The 12,302-nt window shown below is 37.3% G+C and overlaps 2 protein-coding genes across 2 annotated transcripts; one reads left to right on the top strand and one right to left on the bottom strand.

Annotated features, from left to right (window-relative positions):
* Nucleotides 1-6,355: 6,355 nt before the first annotated feature.
* On the top strand, nt 6,356-7,550 carry LOC115990709 (30S ribosomal protein 3-1, chloroplastic-like). Its single transcript, XM_031114511.1, has 2 exons — nt 6,356-6,832; nt 6,936-7,550. Exons 1-2 carry the CDS (start codon nt 6,371-6,373, stop codon nt 7,218-7,220), a joined length of 747 nt encoding a protein of 248 aa, XP_030970371.1. The 5' UTR covers nt 6,356-6,370; the 3' UTR covers nt 7,221-7,550.
* On the bottom strand, nt 7,260-11,542 carry LOC115990698. Its single transcript, XM_031114504.1, has 5 exons — nt 11,093-11,542; nt 9,906-9,999; nt 8,683-8,720; nt 8,445-8,580; nt 7,260-8,226 (listed from the first exon to the last, which is right to left on the bottom strand). The coding sequence occupies exons 1-5, from the start codon at nt 11,447-11,449 to the stop codon at nt 7,811-7,813; spliced, it is 1,041 nt and encodes a 346-aa protein (XP_030970364.1). The 5' UTR covers nt 11,450-11,542; the 3' UTR covers nt 7,260-7,810.
* Between the last annotated feature and the right edge of the window lie 760 nt (nt 11,543-12,302).

The following is a 12,302-nucleotide window of genomic DNA, read 5'->3' as shown; positions in this document are numbered from 1 at the left end:
AACAACCCACCACTGCAAGAAAGAAGCACAAGCCACAGGTTAGATGCAATATGATAGTTTTCAAGACAATACAGTTCACATGACTACAAGCTACAAATAATAGTGCAAAAGATGAAAAGAGAACTAACCTTAAGGAGCTTCCAAGGCCCTACAAGCTACCAGAAAGTGCCCTGGCTAAGAGTGTCAAAGGTGGAGTAAAGATAAGCAAGACATGCTTACCCCCAATTGGCCCTTCGTGCCTCCCCAAAATCCTGGAAAAGGGTTAGCCACCTCAAAGACACCGTTTGCCCACCATTGGCAAAGAGGTAGGCTCCTAGCAAGTGGAGAAGGAAAGCCCTTGCCATACAGATGCACTCCTCCATGGTCTTTTGTGGGAGGAACATGTAATTCGATACCAAGTTGAAGTAGCGAATGGTCTCAGTGGAGTACTTCCTCCCTAGCATGTCAATGCTCAGTTGCACACCCGACGCGCCATCCAAACTGATGATGGCCCCCTCAAAGCTAAGGCCGAACATGCGATAAAATTCATAGGGAGTCACTGTCATCTCCCACTTGGTAATATAAAAGGTATGGGTAGTATCCCACCACCTCTCAATGAGGCACTGTGCCAAGGTAGCACTCGCAGTCTTTTCAGGAAGAAGACTAATGACATGCCTCCCAGATATAATCCCTGGTTTTGGGGACAAGTAACTTGAACCACTCCACCACCTTATTGGTGCTTCCCCTACCAGCATAAGGGGATGATGACTACAAAAAAAAAGATGTCTTTAGATTCATGATTCAAGTGAAATTCGAGGAATATAGTGTCGTGACGTATGAGTGGAGATAAAAAGGATGATATAGTGACATTTGAATACAAGAATGACAAAAAAAGGTGTTAGAATTGCATATGGAGGTGAAACAGTTGAAAAATGAGTGAAAATGGGCAAAGTAGGGCTTCTATCAAGCGTCTCACATACGCGGGTCAAAACCCACACACGCAGGCAAGACCCCGCGTATGTAGGTCCATTCCCACATACACAGAACCTCAAGAACATACTTATGTACACAAGAACAAAGCGTGTACGCATAAATACAAGCTGCATATGCAGGCCCGAGCCCACGCACGCAAGAACACAAACAGAAGTAGTTCTTCGACATTTTCAAAGATGCATCATCCAAAATCAATCCTAGACATGTTCTTACCCCTCCTAAGACATCATTTTTTCATCTAAACCCATCTCATAGCAAAACCCAAGTATTCACATAGTCAAAAACACATTTAAACCAAAGATCTGAGGGAAACCTGAAAATGAGAAGAAAAAAAATGAAAAATTTACAAATTCACCCTTGGGAATGTGATTATTTGGTCGGTATGTCAATGGTGGAGGTCCTACCAACCTTGTGGCTTTACTCCAACAGGTGAGACGGAAGGCACCAAAAGATAGGACGTAGGAGGATTTCTTGGCCTTGGGTGCCATTTAAGAAGATGATGAGAGAAAGAGAGAAAATGAGAAAATGAGAGAGTTTGAGAGAATGAGAGAATCAGAAGGTGTGAGGAAAAAGAAAGAGGGGAGGGAGGTTTTTGTAGAGAGAAAAGAGAGAGGAGTTGTGAAGAACGTGAAGAAGTGAGGGAGATGAAGAGAATGAAGAAGAAGAAAAGAAATGGTTGGCAACAATTTGAGAAAATGAAAAGGCGGGAACACACTTGATGGCTAAACTATGTGTAGTTTAGACCTCACCACTAAACTACGTGTAGTTCAGTCATGAATAGTAAAAAAAAAAAAAATCTATTATCTTTCTTTCAAAAAAGGGAAGGATATCTCAAAGATTTCCACAATTAGACATGAATTATCAAAAAGAATTCCCCAGTGGATCAAGTACATTAAAAAAAAAATATTCCCAGAGAATTGAGCACATCAAGAACCATTCCCAGTGGTTCAAGTGCCTCAAGGACCTTCCCCAACGAGTCAAGCATGTCAAACATCATTCTTAGTAAGGAAGTAGAAGACTCTTCCTCAATATTTCAAGCAAATATAGCATCGTACCCAATACGAAAGCAAAAGATTTTTCCTCAAAAGGATCAAACCTATCAAATATCATCCCCATGGAAGCAGAAGACTCTTCCTCAATAGTTCAAGCATATCGAGCATCATCCCCACGGAGGAGGCAGAAGAGTCTTCCCCAATGGACCCAAGCACATTAAAGCAAATCCTCAGTAAGGAGGCAAAAGATTCTTCCCCAAAACATCCATAGTAAGGAAGCAGAAGATTCTTCCCCAATAAGTCCCATACACCTAAAAAAAAAATCCCCAATGAGGAAGTAGATTCTCCCTCAAAATCCTTAGTGAACCATATAGGAAGTAGAAGATTCTTCCCTAGTAGATCACACATATATGCTAATCCTTAGTGAGTCCATCCATATTACTCCTCAACCCGAGGCAAGAGTCTCACACGAAAAGGTAAAGAAAGAAGTGAAGAAGACAAGAGGAACAAGTCAACTAAAGAAGTTTAAGGCAAGAGCCTCGGATGGACACCACAGAGACTATATCCTTTTGTTGTGTGATGGGTTAGCTCATAAGAGCACCCTTGTTTGTTTTCTTTTTTTCTTTTAGTGACTCTAAGATAGTAAGTCACTTACCATTTGCTTGCAAATGGCAAAATAGGTTCTAGGATAGTAAACCTGTCGTTGCTCATTTCCCAAGCAACAAAGGTGGGACTTCGGACATATGAATCCCATGCAGCTCTTTGGAGTTGTACCCCGCCCCATGTATGCGTGATGTGTGTCGTATGCATGGGTTGGACTCGAGCCATACGTCGAAACAAAATTTTTTGTCTCTTATTCTTTTGATTCCATTAGCGAAGCTTACGAATCAAAAGTAGGGCATCTGTAGAGACCGCATTTTGTACCCCTTACGACTCAAGCCCCCGTTCTCCAATGATGCTTGAACTCTAAGGCCCAAGGCCAGTTTAAAACCCAATCAAATATTAAAATGACTTGAGGAGAGTTAAAATGGAAGATATAACCTTTTAAATGAGTAAAAATCTACTTTTGGAAAATTAAATGACCAAAGTGACCCTTGGCCTACATATGTAAGTCGCGGCCTACATACACAAGATAAAGCATGCGTACGCGGGCACATTCTTGTGTACGCAGCTAGTGTTTTAGAAGTATATGAAAGGTAAGTTTTCTGCAATAATGGCTAAGGTTTGGAATGAATCCCACATCGTCTGGGAGCTATTCCAAACCCCATTTTTTTAACTATAAAAAGCCTTACATGGTACATTTTCAGAACACATAGAAATCCCACGGGAAAAACCTAAGATTCACTAGAAAATAGTGAATCAAAAGGGAGTTTTTCATAAAACACCCTCAACTCATTTTTATTTGATTGAGACCTTTTCTAGCCCCACTTTGAGTTTAAGATTGCTAATCACTATTTTATTAAATTGTGATAGATTTGATTGAGGGGAATGGTAAAAAATCAAACCTAGGAGCTTTTGCTTTAAGGTATCCTTTTAAACTTTTCATTTTCTTTTTTGCCTTTAATCTTTATTGTAATCTGTGTTTTGTTTAGTTTATGTTTACACATGTTTGTTTAGGTTAGTTTATGTTTTCTTTATGTCTTTAAGCATGTTAGGTTGTTAGATTTTACGTTTTATGTTTTGTTTGGCTTTTGCTCTGTTTCTGTGTAAATTAGGTTTTTTAGGTAAGGATCTGCATACACATGATCTAGCCTATGCACGTAGGCTAAACTCATGCGTACACAGACCTGTTCATGCGTGCGTGATGCCATTACCCAGAAACCCTAATTTTTGTTTGTTTTGTTTCTACACTCACATGTGTATTCTGTGTAGCCTCCTTTTCATGTGTTTCAAGCCCCATAACTATTTGTTTACCTTTTAACATGTTTGTTTGTTATCACATGTGTAGATTAGGGTTTAGATTAGGGTTTCTTAATGTTAATACCATACATTCATATGTTCATGCATTGATGTCATAGGTGTTATGCTGCTGAAAGGTAAGTAAAGGATAAGCCATGCATTAGCAATGTTCATGCATTGTATTAGGGTTTCACTTTGATGATATGATAGAACATGCTTAGATGTAAGACTAGGGTTTTGTAATATGTTTGCTTACTGCCTTGTTGTAGATGCATGATAGGTTTTCACATGTTAGATGAATGCTAGGGTTTTCTTTTGCACCTTGGCTCCCTTTTGTTTTAGATTGATAACTATGTGTGTTTTGGGATGAAGGATACCATGATTGTATCCATAGAGGTATGTTAGTGTGTGCGTGAGTATAGATGCAAGTGTTAAAAGTGCTTTTAATGAGGTTAAGGTATAAGACACAATGATGGGAGGCCAACCTTAGGGTTGGGCTATCTAAGGTGCCTAATACCTTCCCAAGAATGTACCTAAACTCTAGTAGTAAGATCAAAGGTCCTTCCTTGAAAGGACGCTATATTCATGGTTCCTAGACCATATAACTAGGTAGCTACTCCATCTGTTATGGTTTTTAACATAACATTTATGTTGGCTTATTTCGAGACAAAAAGTGTTGTAATTGCATTAATTTATTTCCTTGTATCTTGTGAGATTTTATTGTATTGGATTTAGTATTAAATTGGTGAAGATTGGTCAAGAAGTTGATCTCGTGACTCGGCTCGCGAGTGGTGCAACCCGCGAAAGTCACATGAGAAGCATGTGTTGGAAGCTAAAGAGTCAAGTGCCCGGTTGCATTTCGTGAGTCATTTCGCTACTCAGACCAAGTCACGAAGTGACTCGCGAAACTCACTGCCTGGAGGATTTTTAATGTGACTATTATACCCTTCACCCATACTATATATACCCTCATTACCCACAAAATTATAAGCATGGTATTTAGAAGAAAACTCTAGAGAGGTTTCTACAACACACCCACCCTTGTTAAAGAGAGCAACTCATCCTCAATAGAGAAATCCTTGTAGTCTCTTCTCCTTCCCCTCTCCCATTGTTATATCTTGAGAGGAGATTTGTACTCAAACATAACCCACACCTATTCAAAGTGTAGAGTGTTTTGGAGCTTAAGAAGCATTTGGGATTTGCCAAAAGAAGCCGGTGGGGCTTGACGGATGCAATCAGGCGATATTGCGAGATTCGAATAACTAGCGAAGACAAGACTTCGAGAAGTCCGTTGGTAGCCGGAGCTTGGAGGGCTCAAGCATATTGGGTAGATTAGGCTTAGAGAGTCTTTTTAATATTCGTGTACTCCAACTTATTCACTAGTGGATCGATTTTGACTTGGAGGGTCGTGGAGAGGTTTTTTGCCAAGTTCTTCAATTTCCTCTTCGATAACACATCGTCGTGTTATCTTATGTTTGCATCTCTCTTCCCTTACTCTTTGTGCTTTACATTTATTGTTTATTGCTTATGTTCATGCACTAGAGTAGTTTCGATTTATTGCGCTTCATTTACTCTTATTCTGCACTTAGATAAGTAGAGTAAAAGCAATCAAGCCGTGTTTTTAAAATTGGGGGGTCTAAACAAGGATTATTGTTTTCACACTAATCAAGCTTTCATCTTACACTTTCAAGTTATTGGAAATTCTTCTATCATTGATTTAACTTTTGGAGGGTCTTTGACCGACACTCCATTGGTGCTCTTTATTGGTTCTTCATTCTTTTTATTCTTCAGGTACTTTAATCGCAACGCATGTGGACGATCAACTCACTGACGATTTTGTGCATCATCACAAACTATTCCTACGAATTAAGGGTACCACTATTTAGAAGGAACCAAAAAAAAAAAAAAGCCTATTGGATCTAGTTACACCATCCTTAGGTTCAATAGAATGGCTTTGGTAATTTGGAAAGAGGGGTCCAATTTAACAAAAAGTTGAAATGAAAATCCAAAACAATCAATCTAGATGACATGATGACATTTGATTATTTTCTATACTTTACTCCTAACATTATCAAAGAAAAATGTATGAGAATGCAATTCACTTATTCTCTCCCTCTCTCTCTCTCTCTATCGGTCTAATTTTCGAATTGCTATATCAACTACTGTCCGCTTTTCTTTTCTTTTCTTTTTTTGGCAGTTTTGTACTTGAACCTATTTGTGCATTTTTTTTTTTTTAAGAAATTTATTTGTGCATTTGTTAAAATATAATTCTACCTATAAAAAGTGAGGGAGACTATAAAAACTAAAAAAGTTGAAAGGTGAGATTATACAAAAATGTACATAATTATTTATTTTTTAAAAATGTACATAAACAAATAAGTTAAAAAGAAAAAACAGTTGTGCGCTTGCACCCACCCCGATTGGGCTTTGAAGGTAGATATGGAAGCTTGGTCTCATAAAAAATAAAAAATAAAAAGACATGAATATTGGACTGGCCTCTTTAGAAAATGTTTACGAAGTCCTACAAACTACAAAGTTGCCTGGCCCGTCAAGTGCTGTTCTGTATTTCGAACCCCAAACGCCTTATCCGAAAAGAAAAAAACTCATCCATGGACCTGTATAGTGTACAGGACCTTAATTATCTCTCTGCACAAAATCTCTCATTCAATAATACAAAAATGTTATCATCCATGGCAGTTCAACCTGGTGTTAACACTGCTTTCTTCTCTTCTTCCTTCTCTTCTCAGATACCCAGTCTCAGACCCTTCAAAACCTCACCTTTTGTGACGCCTAATGCATTTTCTCTACATCCGTGTACCATTATTGACCAGAGGAACAAACCCTTTAGAAGAAATCAAAATGTCTCTGTTTCAGCGGCCCCAGAAGCACTCACAGTTGAAACACCTTCTGAAACTGAGAGTTCAACCTCCACAAGCTCAGAAGAACCGAATCCCACTAAAGAAATTGAGGTTCAATTCTCTTTCTTTCCACAAGAGCGTGTTCGTGTATGTGTATGTGTGTGTCTTTGTGCATGTATTATTGTTTTATTTTGGTGGGTTCTTGAATTTGTAGAAAACTGAGGTGGTGGTGAAGCCAGTGGAGACGCCAAGGCTGGTGTTGAAGTTCATATGGATGGAGAAGAACATTGGTCTAGCTCTTGATCAGGTGATACCAGGGCATGGCACAATTCCCCTGAGTCCTTACTACTTTTGGCCGAGGAAGGATGCATGGGAGGAGCTCAAGACCACTCTAGAAAGTAAACCATGGATATCCCAGAAGAAAATGATTATACTTCTTAACCAGGCCACTGATATTATCAATCTGTGGCAGCAGAGTGCTGGCAATCCTACATCATAAACACAGTGTAGGGAAGACCTTGCTTTTTTGAGGGGTGCAGTTATCTAGGATCTGAGAGGCTGATTTGATATTTTTCTTTCCAAGTGTTATTTCATTCTGAATTATGTCAATGTCCAGGCTTGTTCAGGTTGCAATTCCTGTAATTTTGCCCAACTTTATCTGTTTATGGAAGCGTGAATTGATTACTAAGTGCTTGTATTAATATTGTTTCTTCGTTGTATACATATAAGCTAGCATTTAGCAATACCCTACCTTTCAGAATGTAGCACACCATCAAGTGCTTGTACATGTTCTGCTAGTACAATCAAATAGTGTTGTTTCGAGATATCATATCTGGTGTTTGCCATTCTGAATGGTTAAAGAGGCCACGCAAATGTGAGGCTCATCCCATCTCATTTCCAAGCTCAATCATAATCAATTGTATTGTAAATATACATATCTCAGTCGAGGAATCGACTGATGAATCAAATCAGGCCGAAACAGTTTCATTATTTCACAGAGTAGTTCTACTGTTTTTCACGTGTCAACAAAATTTAATCGATCTGTGATATAGCTCACTGATATTCAGACTGATTCAATATTTACATTAGCTACAGTTCATCATCAACATTCAAACAGAGAAGGTAAGCTATTAAGCCAACCACAGGGACAAATCTAAGATAGTTTACAATCTCAGCCTTGCTTTTCTGAACATTTTGAAGGTTGTCACCTATCAACCAAGGCTGGAAAATTATGTAAAAGCATATATCCCAAATGAACGCATAAGCCAGCCTCTCAGATCCTAGATAGCTGATCAAGAAGTTCCATCTCTCTCCTATGCTCCCAAAATTTCCATCCATTCTACCAAAAAGTGCCCACAATCCAGATATGAGACACATGGCCCCACCAATTAGTCCAACAATGGGTGCACCGTTGGTCATCACAGATCCAAGTTGTGAGCGCTCTCTTGGAGGGTAGTCTGAATCTGCCTCATTCAGCCGGATAGCCATGTAAGGTATTAAGAATGCTGGCATCAAAAGAACAAGTGACAAATTGGTCAATGGAACCTCAGTAAGCAACCTCATGAAGCATGAGAGTTTGAGAGTTTAAATTCAACCCCAATTATGATGGTTAGTCAAGCCTGGCCGCCACACATTTAAATTCAAGCGAATGATATGTACTTTTGAGCTACATGGTCAACTGATATAACCACTCATGAAGCATGAGAGTTTGAGAAAAGCATACTGTTTGTGAGGAACATCTGCAGGCCCCATAGGACATCCAGAGACCCCTTGTATCTGTCCCTCTTACGATCCGTGAAAAGCAAAGGAGCAAACATGAACGTCCACCCAATGACAAAATTGAATAATCCTTCAGATATCTGATGCAGTAATGGTGCAGCATCATAAAGATGTTTAGATCAAAAAGCATGGTGGAAAATGGTGAGGTGCCAAGCAAATTGACATAGCATAATGATCCTTACCGGATGAAGAACTGGGGCATCAATTAGACGAATGCCAACTGCTCTGCCAAAAGGTTTATTGCAGAAATTATCAAGGATTGAACATAATAAGAATTTGCTCCATAAACCAGAAAGCAAAGCAATCAACTACTAGTACTGCATAGAGTTAATAAAAGTAAATCAAATAACAGCATCCCATGTGAAGGGGGGAAAATAGGAAGAAGAAGCAGAAGAAGAAGAAGAAGACCAAAGCATATGTTGTTTGCCTATGAAACTTATAAAAAAAATTTTGTTTTCCTATAATTCTATCAAAACAGTCACCTTTTGAAAATACCTTGAGAACCAGTACAACATATACTTACAATTCTTTTAAATATTAAGAAAACATAAATTTTGCTTTCCCTCCCCCCTCCCTTCTGTTCTTTCTCATCCCAAATGGATAAGGAAAAAAGATGGAGATATCCTCTCAACTAATGATGAAAACCCAGTGGCGGAGCCACACACAAGGGTGGGGGGGGCCAAGGCCCCCCCAAAGTTTAAAAAAATTATTTTATAGTATTTATATTATTTACATTTAAAAAAATGTAGCATGTAAAAATTGAAGTTGGCCCCCCCAAATTTTGAGTCATTTCAATGTTGCTCTTAAAAGAAAGAGAAATTATATTAAAATTATATAATTTAAGAGGTTTAACAAATTGAACTATGTAAAAAATGATAAATTTTTGTACATGTCTAATAGAAGAAATATATGACTTTTGTATGCTCATTAAAATTTAGGAGATGATAAATTCTCTTAGTAAATTAATTTATATATATGTGTGTAGAGGTTTGTCTTGATTAACAAATATATTAACATCACAACTTGCCCCCCCCCAAACCAAAATTTCTAGCTCCGCCCCTGTGAAAACCGTTATCACTTGTTGATATAAAGATATAAATAAATAATGACCTGTTTCAAATGCCCTGGAAAAAAAACAATGAAATATTGCTGTTTATATTAACATAGTGAAATATCATCCATACAGTAGGGATGAATACCTTAGATAAGAAATTCATTTAAATATATATATATATATATATATGATAAGAAACAAATAACATCAAGGATGAGATACCATCCATAATAACTAGGTGAAAAGATTTCAAAATAGAAGCATCACGAATCTATCAGAATTGAGAGGGAGACTCATAATTGAGAAGTTTAACATCACAAATGAAGCATAACAAACAAACATTGAACATACCAGAGTTCATAAGAGGCAAGATAAAGAAGAAATTGAGAGAAAGTCCAACAAGAGAGTTTATTGTGTCTGAACTGATGGCCCATACAGGATCTCCCTGTTATAACGCAAGAAAACTTTATTCAAATTTGAACTTTGATCCATTTCCTTTGGGTAATAATATTGTAGTGAATGAAATGCTACTTTTATCAGATTTAAAACAAAGAGGGAGCAATAGAAAAAAGTTGTTGAAAAAGAACCATATGCAATATATAACTAATCAAAAAGCTTTTAGACAGCCATGCTTCATCAAAGGATTTATTTTGCAGTATTGCCAAGTTAAACTTGAACAGATAACGTTGTACTGTACTGCAAGGAAATCCAAAATTGAGATACTAATAAGTTGTTAAGTTTATAATGATTAATGGCATTTGTAGGAAGCTACCACAGGAGGTCTGGTTTCACTTTATTTGGTATTCCAGGGAAATTCCAAAGCATAGTTTCATTGCTATATATGCTTCCTTCTAATTTCTGGAATAGGATCCTAAACTCGTGTCAATTCAAAAAGATCCGCGGTAGCTGAAAAGCGCCATGATTCCTTTCCTCTTTGCCACTCATCAAGCTCAGAACTTGACCTACACTTTTCTTTCTCGATAAATTTAACTCAATTATCAGGCCAAAAATAAGCTTCGGATGTCGTGTGACAATGAAATGATATCATTTTCTTTTCCCATCAATGGTTATGAACGCAAATTCCACATATAATTTTTTTTTTTTTCTTCTTAAAAAAAAAAAAGTGTAATTCTACTTTATGCAGCTCATTCTAAGTTTCAAACCCACTAAGGTAATGCTTGGTAACTCTAGCGCCAGTAGAGAATGAATTCTGGTAAAATAAATTATCATGAGAAGTAGTGCTTGGTAGTACGTTGAACAACATACTAAAAAGTAGTTTCTAAAAATAAAAAATAGTAATCATACAAGCCCAAAAAAAAAAGGAAAGTAGCATCAAACGCCGGCTAAAGAATTACATTAGTGCATTAATTTGGAGTTTTGGACAAATGTTTTCAATTCCCAAAAATCCGTAAAAAGACGAAATAAATATGCTTATTAATTAAGGACAAGAATCACATTTCAAAATAACCAAGCAATTGGGTTGAGAAAAAACAAACTTAGAAAAAGAAAAAGCGAAAGTGAATTAAGAGCATAGCTACCGGGGCGTAAGGGAGCAAGAAGAGGTAGAGAATGTAAACTCCCTCAGCAACCCACAGAAGGAATTGCAGCACGCGCCTTAGATTGTCGTCGTCGTCGTCGTCGTCGTCGTCGTCTTCGGAGGATGACGTGGCAGTAACGTTAGTCTTGCGGCGTGACGCGTGGCACACAGTACTGGTCCTAACCACATAATCATCATTGGAGACGATGAGTGGCGTTGTGTTCAAACTCCTCCTTGGTGGTTTGGCCAATATTTGGGAATGAGACTGACATAATGATAGTAGTGGAACTGGAAGTGAAGAAGGTTTTGATGATGAGCTGAAGTAGTTGCAGTTGCAGACCAGAGCTTGTTGCCACATTATTATTTGTCTGTTTCTGTTTCTATTTCTATTTCTACTTCTATTTCCGGTTCTGGGAAGAGAGTGTGGTTGTTCAGCTATGCCTATGAACACCACCCATATATACTATTATTATTTTCCAAGGAAATAGATAGATGGATAGACAAGTCAACTACAACTACTACTATTTTCTTCGTTAATTTGGGGTTGAAGCTTAGCTGAGGTTAATTTGTTATAGTAATTGTCAGGTGCTTAATCGTCATGTCGTATTAATAAATGACTAAAGGAAAACGACCTACAGTTTTCTGCACTGCCTCTGCGCTTACTTAATAATGTGGAGTATAATATAATAAAATACTAGTGAAATTTACAAACCGGCCATTATGTACGGTACTTTCACACACCAAGACCGAGAGTGAGACCGAGAGTGTTTTTTTGGTTTGTTCCATTGACATTATAGTCAAAGTTTTCAGATCCGAATCGTTTATTGAAAAGTTGGAATGATGATATAATATGTTTTATTTGTTATCCAAAAAATATTGATTTTCTAAGTTTAAATTTTCGAAATTTATAATTTATTTAATGAAAAATTTGATGACACATGCCTTTTGTCATTATTATTATTTTTTTTTTAATTTTCTTAGCAAAACCTAGTTGTTTATTATTGAAAGATGATGATATTCATTATTATTCTTAGAAGATTTTAGTGAGTGGATATAATGCCTTTAGTAAATAGGTACTAAAAACTATTATAGTAAAATAGTTATATATATATATATATATATTTTTCTTAAATAAAATAAATATTTATATGTTAAATAATTACAACCCCCTACTCTTTTCCCACGTCATCCACTGCCTTGCTGATGCTGCC

This window comes from Quercus lobata, chromosome 1 (assembly GCF_001633185.2).
Source record: "Quercus lobata isolate SW786 chromosome 1, ValleyOak3.0 Primary Assembly, whole genome shotgun sequence".
NCBI classification, from domain to species: Eukaryota; Viridiplantae; Streptophyta; class Magnoliopsida; order Fagales; family Fagaceae; genus Quercus; species Quercus lobata.
The sequence above is the reverse complement of the archived record's forward strand: the minus strand, read 5'-3'. Positions and strand labels throughout refer to the sequence as shown.

What these genes read in the sequence shown, in the direction of transcription:
- LOC115990709 (XM_031114511.1), top strand. Translation starts at nt 6,371, where the DNA reads ATGTTTACGAAGTCCTACAAACTACAAAGTTGCCTGGCCCGTCAAGTG. An exon ending in ATCCCACTAAAGAAATTGAG is followed by an intron (nt 6,833 to 6,935) that starts GTTCAATTCTCT and finishes TTGAATTTGTAG; the next exon opens with AAAACTGAGGTGGTGGTGAA.
- LOC115990698 (XM_031114504.1), bottom strand. Translation starts at nt 11,449, where the DNA reads ATGTGGCAACAAGCTCTGGTCTGCAACTGCAACTACTTCAGCTCATCA. An exon ending in TCTTGCTCCCTTACGCCCCG is followed by an intron (nt 10,000 to 11,092) that starts GTAGCTATGCTC and finishes GCGTTATAACAG; the next exon opens with GGAGATCCTGTATGGGCCAT. An exon ending in ATGCCCCAGTTCTTCATCCG is followed by an intron (nt 8,581 to 8,682) that starts GTAAGGATCATT and finishes TTACTGCATCAG; the next exon opens with ATATCTGAAGGATTATTCAA.